Source organism: Phocoena phocoena, chromosome 9, assembly GCF_963924675.1.
Source record: "Phocoena phocoena chromosome 9, mPhoPho1.1, whole genome shotgun sequence".
NCBI lineage: Eukaryota > Metazoa > Chordata > Mammalia > Artiodactyla > Phocoenidae > Phocoena > Phocoena phocoena.
In genome coordinates, this window is record NC_089227.1 from 101,161,116 (window position 1) to 101,180,350 (window position 19,235).

At 39.4% G+C, this 19,235-nt stretch overlaps 1 protein-coding gene across 1 annotated transcript in view; it reads right to left on the minus strand.

The window, feature by feature from the left end:
* The window catches only part of KMT2C (lysine methyltransferase 2C), a 291,349-nt gene that overhangs the window by 198,502 nt on the left and 73,612 nt on the right, over positions 1-19,235 (minus strand). The window contains exon 2 of the mRNA XM_065883694.1: positions 15,901-15,989. Coding sequence (XP_065739766.1) covers positions 15,901-15,989 — 89 coding nt within the window. The remainder of the gene's footprint in view (positions 1-15,900; positions 15,990-19,235) is intronic.

The window sequence follows — 19,235 nt, forward strand, 5'->3', positions numbered from 1 at the left end:
TAGAACATATTAGAATGCAGAGAAAAGAATCCTGCAGCCTGTGGAAGAAAAACCACATTCAAAGAAAGATAGACAAGATGAAAAGGCAGAGGGCTATGTACCAGATGAAGGAACAAGATAAAGCCCCAGAAAAACAACTAAATTTAGTGAAGACAGGCAACCTTCCAAAAAAAGAATTCAGAATAATAATGATAGTAAAGATGATCCAGGACCTCGGAAAACGAATGGAGGCAAAGATCGAGAAGATGCAAGAAATGTTTAACGAAGACCTAGAAGAATTAAATAACAGAGATGAACAATATAATAACTGAAATGAAAAATACACTAGAAGGAATCAATAGCAGAATAACTGAGGCAGAAGAACGGATAAGCAACCTGGAAGACAGAATTGTGGAATTCATGGCTGCAGAACAGAATAAAGAAAAAAGAATTGAAGACAGCCTAAGAGACTTCTGGGACAACATTAAACGTAGCAACATTCGCATTATACGGGTCCCAGAAGGAGAAGAGAGAAAAAAAAGGACTTGAGAAAATATTTGAAGAGATTACAGTTGAAAACTTCCCTAACATGGGAAAGGAAATAGCCACCCAAGTCCAGGAAGCACAGAGAGTCCCATACAGGATAAACCCAAGGAGAAACACGCCAAGACCCATAGGAATCAAACTGGCAAAAATTAAAGAAAAAGAAAAATTACTGAAAGCAGAAAGGGAGAAACAACAAATAATATACAAGGGAACTCCCATAAGGTTAACAGCTGATTTTTCAGCAGAAAATACTACAAGCCAGAACAGAGTGGCATGACATATTTAAAGTGATGAAAGGGAAGAACCTACAACCAAGATACTCTACCCAGAAAGGATCTCATTCAGATGTGATGGAGAAATCAAAAGCTCTACAGACAAGCAAAAGAATTCAGCACCACCAAACCAGCTCTGCAACAAATGCTAAAGGAACTTTTCTAAGTGGGAAACACAAGAGAAGAAAAGGACCTACTAAAACAAACCCAAAACATTTAAGAAAATGGTAATAGAAGCATACATATTGATATGTAATAATTATTGACAATTACCGTAAATGTGAATGGATTAAACGCTCCAACCAAAAGACACAGGCTCACTGAATGGATACAAGAACAAGACCCATATATATGCTATCTACAAGCAACCGACTTCAGACCTAGGGACACATACAGACTGAAAGTGAGGGGATGGAAAAAGATATTCCATGCAAATGGAAATCAAAAGAAAGCTGGAGTAGCAATACTCATATCAGATAAAATAGACTTTAAAATACAGAAGGTTACAAGAGACAAGAAAGGATACTACATAATGATCAAGGGATCAATCCAAGAAGAAGATACAACAATTATAAATATATATGCTCCCAACATAGGAGCATCTCAATACATAAGGAAACTGCTAACAGCTATAAAAAAGGCAATCAACAATAACACAATAATAGTGAGGGACTTTTAACACCTCACTTACACCAATGGACAGATCATCTAAACAGAAAATTACTATGGAAACAGAAGCTTTAAATGACACAACAGACCAGATACATTTAATTAATATTTATAGGACATTCCATCCAAAAACAGCAGATTACACTTTCCTCTCAAGTGCACAAAGAACATTCTCCAGGACAGACCACATCTTGGGTCACAAATCAAGCCTCAGTAAATTTAAGAAAACTGAAATCATATCAAGCATCTTTTCTGACCACAACGCTATGAGATTAGAAATCAATTACAGGGGAAAAAACGTAAAAAACAGAAACACATGGAGGCTAAACAATACGTTACAAAATAACCAAGAGATCACTGAAGAAATCAAAGAGGGGCTTCCCCGGTGGCGCAATGGTTGAGAGTCTGCCTGCCAATGCAGAGGACACGGGTTCGTGCCCCGGTCCGGGAAGATCCCAAGTGCCGCAGAGCGGCTGGGCCCATGAGCCATGGCCGGTGAGCCTGCGCATCTGGAGCCTGTGCTCCGCAACGGGAGAGGCCACAATGGTGAGAGGCCTGCGTACTGCAAAAAAAAAAAAAGAAATCAAAGAGGAAATTGAAAAATACCTAGAGACAAACGACAATGAAAACATGACGATCCAAAACCTATGGGATGAAGCAAAAGCAGTTCCAAGAGGGAAGTTTACAGCACTACAAGCCGACCTCAAGAAACAAAAAAACTCTCAAATAAACAATCTAAACTTACACCTAAAGGAACTAGAGAAAGAAGAACAAACAAAACCCATAGTAGAAGGAAAGAAATCATAAAGGTCAGAGCAGAAATAAATGAAATAGAAACAAAGAAAACAATAGCAAAGATCAAAAAAACTAAAAGCTGGTTCTTTGAGAAGATAAACAAAATTGATAAACCATTAGCCAGACTCATCAAGAAAAAGAAGGAGAGGACTCAAATCAATAAAATTAGAAATGACAAAGAAGTTACAACAGAAACCACAGAAATACAAAGCATCCTAAGAGACTACTACAAGCAACTCTATGTCAATAAAATGGACAACCTGGAAGAAATGGACAAATTCTTAGAAAGGTATAACCTTCCAAGACTGAACCAGGAAGAAATAGAAAATATGAACAGACCAATCACAAAAAATGAAATGGAAACTGTGATTAAAAATCTTCAAACAAGCAGAAGTCCAGGACCAGATGGCTTCACAGGTGAATTCTATCAAACATTTAGAGAAGAGCTAATACCCATCCTTCTCAAACTCTTCCAAAAAATTGCAGAGGAAGGAACACTCCCAAACTCATTCTATGAGCCCAGCATTACCCTGATACCAAAACCAGACAAAGATACTCCAAAAAAAGAAAATTACAGACCAATATCACTGATGAATATAGATGCAAAAATCCTCAACAAAATACTAGCAAACAGAATCCAGCAACACATTAATAGGCTCATACACCATGATAAAGTGGGATTTATCTCAGGGATGCAAGGTTTCTTCAATATATGCAAATCAATCAATGTGATAACCCATATTAACAGACTGAAGAATAAAAACCATATGATCATCTCAGCAGATGCAGAAAAAGCTTTTGACAAAATTCAACACCCATTTATGATAAAAACTCTCCAGAAAGGGGGCATAGAGGGAACCTACCTCAACATAATAAAGGCCATATACAACAAACCCACAGCAAACATCATTCTCAATGGTGAAAAACTGAAAGCATTTCATCTAAGATCAGGAAAAAGACAAAGATGTCCACTCTCACCACTATTATTCAACATAGTTTTGGAAGTCCTAGCCACAGCAACCAGAGAAGAAAAAGAAATAAAAGGAATACAATTAGGAAATGAAGAGGTAAAACTGTCTCTATTTGCAGATGACATGATACTATACATAGAGAATCCTAAAGATGCCACCAGAAAACTAACAGAGCTAATCAATGAATTTGGTAAAGGTGCAGGATTCAAAATTAATGCACAGAAATCTCTTGCATTCCTATACACTAATGATGAAAAATCTGAAAGAGAAATCAAGGAAACACTTCCATTTACCATTGCAACAAAAAGAATAAAACACCTAGGAATAAACCTACAGAGGGAGACAAAAGACCCAGATGCAGAAAACTATAAGACACTGATGAAAGAAATTAAAGATGACACCAATAGATCAAGAGATATACTGTGTTCTTGGATTGGAAGAATCAATATTGTGAAAATGATTATACTACCCAAAGCAATCTACAGATTCAGTGCAATCCCTATCAAATTACCAATGGCATTTTTTACAGAAGTAGAACAAAAAAATCTTAAAATTTGTGTGGAGACACAAAAGACCCCGAATAGCCAAAGCAGTCTTGAGCGGAAAAAACGGAGCTGGAGGAATCAGACTGCCTGACTTCAGACTATACTACAAAGCTACAGTAATCAAGACAATATGGTACTGGCACTAAAACAGCGATACAGATCAATGGAACAGGATAGAAAGCCCAGAGATAAACCCACGCACCTATGGTCAACTAATCTACGACAAAGGAGGTAAGTATATACAATGGAGAAAAGACAGTCTCTTCAATAAGTGGTGCTGGGAAAACTGGACAGCTACATGTAAAGGAATGAAATTAGAACACTCCCTAACACCATACACAAAAATAAACTCAAAATGGATTAGAGACCTAAATGTAAGACCGGACACTATAAAACTCTTAGAGGAAAACATAGGAAGAACACTCTTTGACATAAATCACAGCAAGATCTTTTTTGATCCAACTCCTAGAGTAATGGAAATAAAAACAAATATAAACAAATGGGACCTACTGAAACTTAAAAGCTTTGGCAAAGCAAACTACAAACAAGATGAAAAGACAGGGCTTCCCTGGTGGTGCAGTGGTTGAGAGTCCGCCTGACGATGCAGGGGACACGGGTTCGTGCCCCGGTCCAGGAAGATCCCACATGCCACAGAGTGGCTGGGTCCGTGAGCCATGGCCGGTGAGCCTGAGCGTCCAGAGCCTGTGCTCTGCAGCGGGAGAGGCCACAACAGTGAGAGGTCCACATACCACAAAAAAAAAAAAAAGAAGAAGAAGATGAAAAGACAACCCTCAGAATGGGAGAAAATATTTGCAAACGAATCAACAGACAAAGGATTAATCTCCAAAATATATAAACAGCTCATGCAGCTCAATATTAAGAAAACAAATAACCCAATCCAAAAATGGGCAGAAGACCTAAATAGACATTTCTCCAAAGAAGACATACACATGGCCAAGAAGCACATGAAAAGCTGCTCAGCATCACTAATCATCACAGAAACGCAAATCAAAACTACAATGAGGTATCACCTCACACCAGTTAGAATGGGCATCATCAGAAAATCTACAAACTACAAATGCTGGTGAGGGTGTGGAGGAAAGGGAACCCTCTTGCACTATTGGTGAGAATGTAAATTGATACAGCCACTATGGAGAACAGTATAGAGGGTCCTTAAAAAACTAAAAATAGAACTACCATATGACTCAGCAATCCCACTACTGGGCATATACCCAGAGAAAAACATAATTCAAAAAGTCACATGCACCCCAATGTTCTTTGCAGCACTATTTACAATAGCCAGGTCATGGAAGCAACCTAAATGCCTATCAACAGACAAATGGATAAAGAAGATGTGGTACATATCTACAATGGAATATTACTCACCCATAAAAAGGAACGAAATTGGGTCATCTGTAGAGACATGGATGGATCCAGAGACTGTCATACAGAGTGAAGTAAGTCAGAAAGAGAAAAACAAGTATCGTATGTTAACCCATATATGTCGAACCTAGAAAAATGGTACAGATGAACCAGTCTGCAGGGAGGAAACTGAGACACAGATGTACAGAACAAACCTATGGACACCAAGTGGGGATGGGGGGGATGAATTGGAGATTGGGATTGACATGTATACACTAATATGTATAAAATGGATAACTAATCCATTCAAAAAAAAAAAGAATGCAGAGAAAACTCCAGAGAACATCTACTTCTCTAACAGCAGACTAGGTAATTTGAAACAACCCTCCCACTGAAGACAAGAAAACTGAGTAAAATATTTTTGAAAGTAAAAATGTCCTAAAAGCATCAAAAAACTAACAAGGTTGTAAAGGATTATTAAAGGAAGGTGAGCCTGATATTCAGGGCTGCATTTCCCATGGGGGTGTCGGCTGCTCAGGAAAAGGCAACCAAGAGCACGCACTGTGACTTTCAACAGACTCATCGATAGTCCTAGAAGTCTACAACCATCCAGGGAATGGGAACTCAAGATGGCAGGAACCCCTAAGTTGTGGACATCAACAGGAAAAATGAACCAGAAATCAATCTCTGCAAGGAGTGCTGCACAGCTTTGAGTTACATGCTTGGAACAGAAAATAGAGACATGAAACTGAACTGAGGTGCTCCTAAAATACTAGTGCCCCTAGGTACCAGTAAAAAAAATCAAAGAAAAACTACCTTTTAGGGGAAAAACATCATCAATCTATTTCTACAAATAAACTGTCCAGCACACAAGCATACATAATCAGTTACATGAGGAGACAGGATGACATGAGCAAGAATGAGCAGAAACAACTGAAACGAAACAACTCCAGATACTGCAATAACCAAACAAAAATTTTAAACCAACTGTATTTACCATGTTAAAGGTAATAAAATCAGAGCATTAAAATTTTCAGGAGGGAACTAAGAACTACAAAAAGTTGCAAACTTGAATAAAGAACTTTTTTTTCTTTTTTGCGGTATGCAGACCTCTCAGTGCTGTGGCCTCTCCCGTTGTGGAGCACAGGCTCCGGACGCACAGGCCCAGCGGCCATGGCTCACGGGCCCAGCCGCCCCGCGGCATGTGGGATCTTCCCGGACCGGGGCACGAACCCACGTCCCCTGCATCGGCAGGCAGACTCTCAACCACTGCGCCACCAGGGAAGCCCAGAACTTTTAAAACATAATAAATGGACTCAATTGTTATGTTTAACAAGCGACTACATGGTTAAAAGGGGATAAGAAAACTGTAAGATCTATCTAGAATGATCTGTTTAGAACAAAGGACAGAGGAACAAAAGTATTAAAAAAATTTAAAAGAGAGGATAAATGATAACAAACACCGTGAAACAGTCTAATGAACATTTAGTTAGAAGAAACAAAGAATGATACAAAAGCAATAGTTGAATATATAATAGCTGAGAATTTTCCAAAGCTGATGAATACGTCAAGAAACCTCAAATTCCAAAATGTAGAAAGTATACAAAACCAATGAAATATAATAAAATTAGAAATGAATAACAAAAATCAAGGAGAAAATCCACACAAACAATTGGAAACTTTTTAAACTCTCTTAAACAGCTCAGAAGTCGAAGAGGAGACCAAAACTACAATTAAAATACATTTAGAAAATAAGGATAATAAAAATAATATCGAAACCTAGGGAAAACACTAGGAATCATGTTAAAACAAAATCCAGCCTTAAACACCTTTTTTTTTGGTTTAAGTAATTAATAAAAACCAATTAAACATTTATTCCATAAGTTGGAAACGACATACACAAAAGTTTCTACAACTGATATGATACAAATAAGTTTAAGCAAACATACAAATATTGATATAAATCATATTTTTATATATTAGTTATATACAACTGGAAGACAGGTGTTTTTTGGGTTTTTTTTTTTAATGTATCATTTATAATAGCTCCCCTTCTCAGGGCTTTTAGTGAGAAGTTTTGCCTCCAGATCTGCTAAACTCATTCAGAAATAAAGAAGGATTAAATATCATGTCTAGACTTTCAGGTAAAACACAGTATCAGTTAAAAATGTCTCCACATAGAAGTAAGGTACAGACACTTCGGGCTATGCAAAAACTCTAGAGAAATAGGCTTAGTGAAGTCTAATGATCAAGGCAGAACTTCTGAAAAGGGAGTTGAGGGTGGGTATTCACAAAGCGAAGAGTTGAGGCAATTCTTTAAAAAAGACCTGGATAATTGAGAGAGTGGTCTATACAGAGTGAAAGCCAAGACACGAGCATGCACCCAGTTTGACTGTGTTCTTCCTTTGTGAGAAATGAGGTACCCTGGGCAAGACTGAAGTCCAGTATGAACTATGACTGCTGGATAAAACTGTTAACAATACAGTCTGAAGGTGTCATTTAACCTTGTGTTAATTAAAATATGGAAGGAAGGGGCTTCCCTAGTGGCGCAGTGGTTGGGAGTCCGCCTGCCGATGCAGGGGACACGGGTTCGCGCCCCGGTCCAGGAAGATCACACATACCGCGGAGCGGCTGGGCCTGTGAGCCGTGGCCGCTGAGCCTGCGCGTCTGGAGCCTGTGCTCTGCAACGGGAGAGGCCACAACAGTGAGAAGCCAGCGTACCACACAAAAAATAATAATAATAAAAAAATAAAATAAAATATGGAAGGAAGGATTCAAACAAATGCTCACCGACTCTAGACTCTTAAGAATGGAACTGATGTACCAGGCACAATCTGGGGAAAGTTCCCTCCGGTGGGACTTTGAAAAGTCTATAGCCTAGAAAAACTAAGTCAAAATTCTAATAAAAAATGTAAAGTTGGCCAGAGAGAAGAACAGTAGTTACTACAGGGTGGGGAAAATGAGGAGCTGTTGGTCAAAGGGTACAAACTTGCAGTTTTATAGAATGAATATGTCTGGAGATCTAATGTACCAACATGATGACTATAGTTAATAATACTGTAATACTTGAATACTGAAAATTTGTTCAGATAAAAAAAAAAAGCAGAAGCTTTCAGACACAGCAGACATCATAACAAGTTAAGTTCTCAGGGATAAAGAGAAACACTACATAATAATAAAAGGGTCAATTCTCCAACAACACATAAAAGTCCTTAACACATACATATGCACCTAACAACAGAGTGTCAAAATACATGAGGCAAAAACTGATAGAACTACAAGGACAAATATATAAATCCACTATTATATATGGGGATGTTAATAGCCACCTATCAAAAACAGATCCAGCAGACAGAAAATCTGTAATGACATAGTTGAACTCAACACCACCGTCAATCAACTGGATATAATGGACATCTTTAGACTACTTCATCCAACAGTAGCAGAATACACATTCTTCTCCAGGTCAGATGGAACATTTACCAACAGACCAAATAAATTTGTTTCTGTGCCTTGAGACAAATTTAAAATAATAAAAATCATACAATGTCTGCTCTCAGACCACAATGGGAATAAGGGAAATTCATAGCATTGAATGCATATATAACAAACAAGGGGGGCTTCCCTGGTGGCGCAGTGGCTAAGAATACGCCTGCCAATGCAGGGGACACGGGTTCGAACCCTGGTCCGGGAAGATCCCACATGCCGCAGAGCAACTAAGCCTGTGTGCCACAACTACTGAGCCTGTGCTCTAGAGCCTGTGAGCCACAACTACTGAGCCTGCATGCCGCAACTACTGAAGCCCACGTGCCTAGAGCCCATGCTCCACAACAAGAGAAGCCACTGCAATGAGAAGCCTGTGCACCACAATGAAGAGCAGCTCCCACTCACCGCAACTAGAGAAAGCTCGCGCACAGCAATGAAGATCCAACACAGCCAAAAATAAATAAATAATTTTTTTAAAAAAAAGAAAGAATCATCTAAACTCAATAAACTAAGCTTCCACTTTAGGAAACAGCTTTGTCAACAGATGGTGCTGGAACAAATGGACATCCAAGCACACACAAAAAAAGAATCTAGACACAAACCTTACACTCTTCACAAAAATTAACTCAAAATGGATCACAGGGGCTTCCCTGGTGGCGCAGTGGTTGAGAGTCCGCCTGCCGATGCAGGGGACAGGGGTTCATGCCCCGGTCCGGGAAGATCCCACATGCCGCGGAGCAGCTGGGCCCGTGAGCCATGGCCGCTGAGCCTGCACGTCTGGAGCCCATGCTCTGCAATGGGAGAGGCCACAACAGTGAGAGGCCCACGTACCGCAAAAAAAAAAAAAAAAAAAAAAAAAAAATGGATCACAGAATGTGAAATGTAAAACTATAAAACTACTAGAAGATAACACAGGAGAAAATCTAGATGACCTTGGGTTTGGCAATGGCTTTTTAGATACAACACCAAAAGCATGATACATGAGAGAAATAATTGATACACTAGATAGACTTCATTAAAATTTAAAAGTTCTGCTCTGCAGAAAACATTGCCAAGAGATACATAAAGACAAGCCACAGACTAGAAGAAAATATTTGCAAAAGATGTATCTGGTAAAGGACTCTTATCCAGATTATATGAAGAACTTTTAAAACTCAAAAATAAGAAAATGAACAACCTGATTAAAAAATGAGTCAAAGAATTTAACAGAATAGTGGAAGAAGATATACAGATGGAAAATAAGCGTATAAAAAGGTATCCCTCATCATATGTTATCAGGGAAGTGTAAACTAAAACAATGAGATACTATTAAACACCTATCAGAATGGCCAAAATCCAGAACACTGACAACTCCAAATGCTGGTGAGGCTGTGAAGCAACGGGAACTCTTATTCATTGTTGGTGGGAATGCAAAATGGTACTTTGGAAAATGGTTTGGCCAGTTTCTCACAAAACTAAACATACTCTCACCATATGACCCAGCAATCATGCTCCTTGGTATTTACCCAAAGGAGCTGAAAACTTATGTCCACACAAAACTCTGCACACAAATGTTTATAGCAGCTTTATCCATAATTGCAAAAACCTAGAAGCAACCATGGTGTCCTTTAGTAGGTGAACAGATAAACTGCTGTACATACATACAACAGAATATTTTTCAGCAATAAAAAGAAATGAGTTTTCAAGCCATGAAAAGAACCGTAAATGTATATTACTAAGTGAAATGAGAGGCTACATATGGTATGATTCCAATTATATTACATTTTGGAAAAGACAAAACTATGGAGACAGAAAAAAGAACAATGGTTGCCAGGGCTTAGAGGGGAGGAAAGGATGAATAGGCATAGCACAGAAGATTTTCAGGGCAGTGAAAGTATCTGTATGATACTATATTGATTGATACATGTCATTATACATTCTTCCCAAACCTACAGAATGTATACCACCAAGAGTGAACCCTAATGTAAACTATGGACTTATGGTGAAAATACTGTGTCACTGTAGTTTCATCAATCATAACAGATGCACCAATGCTGGTGGGAGTGCTGATAAACAGGAGGCTATGCGTGTGTAGGGGCAGGAGGTAAATGGAGAATATCTGTGCCTTCCACTCAATTTTGCTGTGAACCTGTAACTGTTCTAAAAACTAAAGTCTAGGGCTTCCCTGGTGGCGCAGTGGTTGAGAGTATGCCTGCCGATGCAGGGGACACGGGTTCGTGCCCTGGTCCGGGAAGATCCCACATGCCGCGGAGCGGCTGGGCCCATGAGCCATGGCTGCTGAGCCTGTGCGTCCAGAGCCTGTGCTCCGCAACCACAACAGTGAGAGGCCCGCGTACCGCAAAAAAAAAACAAAAAACTAAAGTCTATTTAAAAAATTATGCTAGTGGTTACCTGAAAGTATGAATGTGAACTGATATTTCTAAGCATGTATATACAGCCTCACATCTATATAATTACTAGTATATCACTAGAATGGACTAACATAACTAATTCTCAACAGAAACAATATGATATGCATCCCTACAGCCTAGACTTTGATCTCTCATACTATTATCCACTAAAAAGAACTAGTAGTCTTACAGAGTAGGCGATTTCATATCCTGAGGCAGAGTATTAAAGATGGGCCTGAAAAATATTCTTGCCAACGAGCAATAGCTTTGAAACACTTTGAGATATTAAAAAGGATTAAGAAGCCAGACAAAAAGGGACTCCCACTAGCCACACAATGACAACTTCAGCAGTTTAAAAAAAAAAAGGTTTAATTATAATTAGCTAAATCATAATTAACCAATTATAATTAACTAAAACAAGTTTGCAAAGCCCTGATTATATAATGACTCTCAAAGAAAAGTGGAATTTCTCTCCTCAAGTAACTAGCACTTCATTCAAGTTGATTTTATTCATAAAGAAAAATGGACACAGAACTGGCAACAGTCGCACCACCTCCAAAAGAGAGGATTTTTCTTACCATAAAAACTTGTGAGAATTCTTGCTACTTTCCCAATGACCACTTGTAGGATACTCATTCCCGTCACTTACCCTCACCCCACACACACACACCTTAAAAGAGTACTCATTTTAATTAATACTCTTAAATTACTACAAATCGTTAAAGAAATGTGTCAAGGCACACAATTCACAGAGTAAGAAACCTTCCAATAAATCCTGGGCCTGGAGACGTGCAGAGATGTCAAAGTCTTGCAGTCAACTGGAATGTGCTTTTAAATTGATTAGAAATTTACGAAACTCTTCTCTTTGATTGCAGGTTGGTAATTTTAACAATTGTTCTTTATCCTTTTCTTTACTATTCTCCTTGCCCTATGTGTTCACTAAAGGAACTGGACAAAGGTCTTTCCAAGCACAAAGACAGAGCAGAGACTAACACAATTGGCTTTATTTAACTTTCATACGGAAGGACAGGATAAATATAAATATAAATATATATACACACACACAGCATCAATGCCTATCATATGCCTGGAAGTATTCTGGGCACTGGGAATAAATCAATGAACAAGACAAATCCCTGACCTCATGAAGTTTATGTTTTAGTATGAAAGGCACACAAACAAATATGAATTATAATGTCATATCTGTTAAATACTAGGAGGAGAAGTAAAGCAGGAGAAGAGGACAGAGCACGACAAGTGCTGCTTTTCGACAGGCTGGTCAGGAAAGGCCTCTCCAACAAGACAGCACTGGGTAGAAATTTGACTGACGTACAGCAAAAAGTTCCATGAGTATCTGGGAGAAAGGCGTTCCAAGCAAAGAAGACAAAAAGTTCAAGTGCCTGAAAAAGGAATATGGCTGGAGCCCAGAGAGCAAGGGGAAGACAGGAGATGTGGCTGGACAGGTAGCCAAGGTCAGTAGAGCTTGAAGATCATATATGGACTTTAGGTTTTCTTTTAAGTATCCCTGGAGGCCTTGAATAGTTTACAGAAGGGAAATAAAACACTCTTACTTTGGGTTTTAATTAAAAGCTCACTCCAGTACTACATGAAGAACAAAACTAGAATGGAGTGAGAGTAAAAGCAGCAAGACCAGTTGGGAAGCTCCTGCAGCAGTCCACACAGGCAGTGGTGGTGACTAGTTCTGGAGCGACAGCAGAGGAGGAGATGAGAGGTGACTGAAATCAGGCAGGATTATCAAGGTAAAGCCCAGAGCATTTTCCAACAGGCTCCTTATTTCGAGGCTGAACAATCCACGATGTCATTTACTGAGGTGGGAACACTGGACGAACAGAAGGTTTTGGGACAATAGTAAACAGTTCCACAGAAGACACATTAAGTTTGAGACCCTCTTAAGACATCGAAGAGGAGATGTTAAGAAGTAAGCTGAAGACACTGGTTGTGTTCAAAGCAAGAAAAGTGCTGGTAATATAATTTTTAGAGTTACCAGCACATAGATAATATTTAAAGCAACTGAACTAAATGAGACCACCTAATCTGTGAGACGAGCAAAAGAGATCAGTGAGATAGGAAAAAGCAAGAGAATGTGGCGTCCGGAAAAAGCCAAATTAAAACAAAAGGTTTTCCTCCTGAAAATGGTTAGCCGTGTGAAAATGACACTGAATACCTCAGGAGGACAGAGACTGAACAGTGGTTTTGGCAAAATATGAAATCAAAACCAGCTCTGGGAGAGCAGGAGGAAGAAAGCCTGACGGGAGTAGGTTCATGAAAACATGGTCAAAAATAAGTAACAACCATAAGTATAGACAATTCTTTCAAGGGCTTTTGCTATAAAGATGAGCAAAGGTGCAATATGGTAGCTAAAAGGGGTAGCTGACCACGAGAAGTTACTTATGTTTAAGAAGGGTGATACTGCAACAAATGCTAATACTAATGGAAATGATTTCACTGAGAGAGAAAATTCTTGATACCAGAAACCAAGGAAAACCGAAGGCGCAAACGGGACAGAATCCAGGACGCAGGTAGAAGAGTTGGCTGCAGATGACCCCAGAGACTTTTCATCCCACTTTAAGTTAGGAAGGTATAATAAAATAGATGGACAGAGACACAAGCAAGAAAGAAGATCTGATTGCGGATGAATGTGGAATTTCTTTCCTGATTGCCTCTATTTATTTTTTCATTGAAATAAGCAAGATCATCAACTGAAAAATGAGGTGTCAGAAGTTTGAAGGGAGAAGAAAAGGTGGTGAAAGAATTATCCCTGATAATGGGAGTGGGAATTCTAAGTAGACTATAATGAGTGAAGGACAGCAATCACGACCCACTTGAGATTTGAGGTCATAAATTTAAAATGCCACCAGTCAGCAAGTTTATGGTTTTCTCCAGCCCTTTTCACTGCTAAAATGCAGTCTGAGTTTTCCTATGAAAGCAAAATAGTGGGAGGATGGCAAAGGAGTTTAGGGTGCATAACGGAACAGCTACAATACTGGATAACGAAATCTGAACTAGAAAAGGAGGCTGACAGACCCCATCAGTAAGATCACTGAGCTGGAGAATTCAGTGTGTCTGAAGAATTTCTGTGGTGCGGATATTAGGAAAAAGTGAGCTAGTGAAAGAAGAGGCATAGTAAGGACAGTTGAAACTGAGACTTTGGAAGTGAAACAGCAAGTGTCCTAGTAAGTGATACAGTGATAAAGGCTAAAGTTTGCCCATAAGAATGAGTGACTGAGGTGGGCTGGAGAAGAGGATTTTGAGGAAATCAAGGAGCTACAAGGTCTGGGTGTTGAATAGATTATTAAAATTGACAATGGGAGAAGGAGAGGAAAATGGAAAGGGACGTGCTAAATCTTCAGAGAACAAGACAGAGTACTCAAGGAGACTTCTGGTAAGTGCAACCAAAAGGGACCTGTGGACAGTCTTAGAGCACTGGCTTAAAGGGACTTGCAAGTAATCGTTACACCGCAAATGTCACTTAAAATTACAAAAAACTTTTCACAAGAAAGTAACGGTACAAAGTACAGAAAAAATTTAAATTAAGGGGAAAAGCTATGAAAAATAACTAGTGGAGAACTTATATAAACCCAAGTTTAAAGTAATGTGGTAATGAGGGGCTTCCCTGGTGGCACAGTGGTTAAGAATCTGCCTGCCAGTGCAGGGGACCCCAGTTCGAGCCCTGGTGTGGGAAGATCCCACATGCGGCGGAGCAACTAAGCCCGTGCGCCACAACGACTGAGCCTGCACTCTAGAGTCCACGAGCCACAACTACTGAAGGCTGCATGCCACAACTACTGAAACCCGCACATCTAGAGTCCAGGCTCGGCAGCAAGAGAAGCCACCGCGATGAGAAGCCCGCGCACCGCAATGAACAGTAGCCCCTGCTCACCGAAACTAGAGAAAGCCTGCATGCAGCAACAAAGACCCAACACAGCCAAAAATAAATAAATAAATAAATTTATAAAAATAAATAAATAATGTGGTAATGAATGTACACCAAAGGGTAAAATGTAGAATTCTGAACTTACAAGCTTCTCTCCTGTCACTCTTCTTAACTAGACTCTATGGGAAAAAGGAATGAGAACTGCAGAACGTTTGAAGGCTTTTCCAAGAATTACATGGATATAATAGCAACACATTTGACAACCAAAAGTATTTCATGGAAAATTATATTATAAAAGATACAGCAATTTCTAATTTTCTCTAAAAACTGTATGACATTCTGTAAGCATCAAGGTGGTGACATTCAACATCAGAGAAAAAGCCTATCAACTATGTCTAAACAACAACTGTAAAAATACTGACAATGACAGACCATCGCGCGTAGATATCCTGTGAACACAATATGAAACCTAGTCCCATTGACACCTCATTAAATCACTAACTTGGTGTAAACTTTGGAAACTACTTTGGGCAACCTATTCTATTTTCCTTTTGCAGATGCAAAACACACATTAGCTTATTTAAGGCACCTAAAAGTCCCGTAGACTAGGAAGTATTTGCTCTGCTCTCACGCAGCATTTCACAGTATCATTTGCTAATGGAACATATTTTTTCCTCACATATATACTAACACAATGAACAAACACTAGATGGTTCATAAGCCAGACATCTCCCATGAGATATGATATGAATGGCCTGGAATTACTGTTTATTCCAGTTTTAATTTTGCTTTAATAAAATATTTCTCTACAGAGATTAAGCAATTTCTACTAAATCAGAGCTTTAGGGGAAAAAAAGGGAGAAACTCAGTTTTATCACTTTGTCATTACTTATTAAACTACTCTAGCACGTGGAAGTTTTAGAACTCGGTGTATAGACGACGGCTAACTATATAAATTATTCTGTAAATTTTTAAATTAAGTTCTGAAACCTGTTTCCACAGTATTTTCTGTTTCTGTTGTCTCCAGCCCATCCATGCTGTCCTCATCTTCCACTGTACTTTTTCCTCTACTTCGAGGCCTATGGACAAAGAAATAAACATATAATTAAATGTTACACATTAAATCTTAGAATTATACTCAAAATAAAGCACAAGTTGAAGGTACACAAAATAATTTAGGCAATTTTTCCTTTACTTTACCATATCAAATAGTAAGTATCACACTTTACAGTCATTTTTCCCACATATTCAGCCCTTCCTTATACCTAAATGTGGGGACAGGCCCATATTAATATGTTTGTGTCATCATAACTCACTTCTGTAAGTATTCTCCAGGCTAGGTTTTCCCCTCTTTTACCAGACCTTGAGATCACTCCCTCTGTCTACAGTAGTGGTTTTGCTTTTTTGTTTTTTGGCGTTTCTTTTTGCGGTACGCGGGCCTCTCACTGCTGTGGCCTCTCCCGTTGCGGAGCACAGGCTCCGGACGCGCAGGCTCAGTGGCCATGGCCCACGGACCCAGCCGCTCCGCAGCACGTGGGATCTTCCCGGACCAGGACATGAACGCGTGTCCATTGCATCGGCAGGCAGACTCTCAACCACTGCGCCACCAGGGAAGCCCTACAGTAGTGGTTTTTAACTACCTAGTGGGTTCAAAGTTCACACACCAGGTTACACTTCTAGATCTAATGAAATTGAGGAGTGATGCCCAGACGTCTGCATTTTTAAGACACCTACCCCTTAAGGAGAAAGTGAGGCACACTCCTGCAAACCACCCCCACCAAAAAACAAAAAATCTAACTATTAAGCATGATCTAATCACACTTGCCTTACAAGTGTGATGGATTTTAATTTATAAACACTTCAGTAAAGTAAAATAAACATAAGAGTCATGGTAAGATCAGTTCGGTGCTTTGTGACCACCTATAGGGGTGGGATAGGGAGGGAGGGGATATGGGAAGATATGTATACATATAGCTGATTCACTTTGTTATACAGCAGAAACTAACACAACATTGTAAAGCAATTATACTTCGATAAAGATGTTTTTAAAAAAAAGAATCATGGTAAAGTACAATTCTCTTACCCAATGCAATTAACTGCAAAGACCTTTAAAGTTTCTGAGGTCTCATAAAGGATAGAAGTCAGTCAAAAACAGTTTTTAAACACATAAAATAAGAAAGAAAAAATAAAGACATTACATATTTTTAAAAACTTAGAAATTGACAAAGCAGTATTCAGATAATATCAGAGCTTTAAATTATTTCATTACTTGAAAAGAAAAAGTACAAACGAACACAGTATTTATTTGAAAAATACTTAAAGAGTTGAAAACAATAAAAAATAGAGAAAAATAATATGAAAAGGTAAAGCAAAAAACACTTTTAAATAACAGGAAACCTATTTAAATCTTTTTTTTTAATTTTATGTATTTATTTATTTTGGGCTGCGTTGGGTCTTCGTTGCTGCGCGCAGGCTTTCTCTAGTTGTGGGGAGCAGAGGCTACTCTTCATTGTGATGTGTGGGCTTCTCACTGCGGTGGCTTCTCTCGTTGTGGGACACAGGCTCTAGTCACGCGGGCTTCAGTAGTTGTGGCTCGCAGGCTCTACAGCACAGGCTCAGTAGTTGTGGCGCACGGGCTTAGTTGCTCCGCGGCATGTGGGATCTTCCCGGACCAGGGCTTGAACCCGTGTCCCCTGCATTGGTAGGTGGATTCTTAACCACTGCGCCACCAGGGAAGCCCTAAATCTTATCTTTAAAAGGATATTAATCCATCAAAACCAATAAAGGAGATATAAAATTTTTTTTAAGTTAAAGCAATCAAAGTCCAAATAGTTTAATAAGTGCAATACTACACACTGTCAAAAAGTCATCCTCGGGCTTCCCTGGTGGCGCAGTGGTTGAGAGTCCGCCTGCCGATGCAGGGGACACGGGTTTGTGCCCCGGTCTGGGAAGTTCTCACATGCCGCGGAGCGGCTGGGCCCGTGAGCCATGGCCGCTGAGCCTGCGCGTCCGGAGCCTGTGCTCCGCAACGGGAGAGGCCACAACAGTGAGAGGCCCGCGTACCGCAAAAAAAAAAAAAAGTCATCCTCATCCCACAGAAAAAAATTAAAAGGAAATAACCGAAGCAAAATCCTAACATATCCAAAAAACTATGGATGAAAAGAATACCAATAAATATAATGAGAATGCAAGTATAATTTAATATGAGAAATTTGCCAATATAACACACCAAGTCAAGCAGCCAAAACAGCATCATTCATGAAGGGAAGGGGGAAAGTAGGCAGAACAAATAAGAGATGACAAAAACCTGATGAGAAAGGGTTATCAGGACTAAGGTTGATTTTATTGTTCATAGAAAAAGAGAGAATAATTATTTTTAGATTTTATTAGGCAAATAGTTATGTTTAAGTAGTAGTAGTTATGTTTAAGTTATGTTTAACTTAAAAAAAAAACTTTAGAGGGACTTCCCTGGTGGTTCAGTGGTCAACAATCTGCCTCCCAATGCAGGGGACACGCGTCAACAATCTGCCTCCCAATGCAGGGGACACGCGTTTCGATCCCTGGTTGGGGAACTAAGATCTCACATGCCTCAGGGCAACTAAGCCCGTGCACCGCAACTACTGAGCACGCAGGCCACAACTAGAGAGCACATGCACCACAACTAGAGAAGCCTGAGCACCACAGCAAGGAGCCCCACCTCAGCAAAGGATCACGCATATGCTGCAATGAAGATCCCATGTACCACAACTAAGACCCGACACAGTCAAAAATAAAATAAATATATTTTATATTTCCATATTGCATTCATACGCTCAATCATCCGTTAAGGGTGATAAAGGACGCTAGAATTTGTAGAACAGAGTACACAGTAGGAGCGAGCTGTGCAGAGAAAAAGCTCCAGAAATCTGCATAAGGGTACCCTTGAGTTTTTGCCTGAATACCAAACTGTACAGTTGTGGTATAAAACCTCACAAGGCTGAAAAGGAACAGCTTCCAAGGAAAGAACCATTACAGAAGAGCTGCAATACGAACAAGTCCCAGAGCTCACAGAGAGCCAGAAGTCAAACATGTTCCCTTTAGCCAGAGTGCCAAGACCTCAATGACTATATATAATGTATTCAGAACACACCTTTAGGAACAGGGCTAAATGAAGCCTAAAACAAATGCTATTCTAGACCATCCCTAAAACAGCTGACAAAATATCAACAGAATCAAAATGATCCACAACTAATTCAACTGGTAGCCGAAAAAAAAAACCAAAATGTTTAACACTTGTCAAAGTATTATAACAAAATCTACCTCTTAACCACCCCAACCAAAAGGGA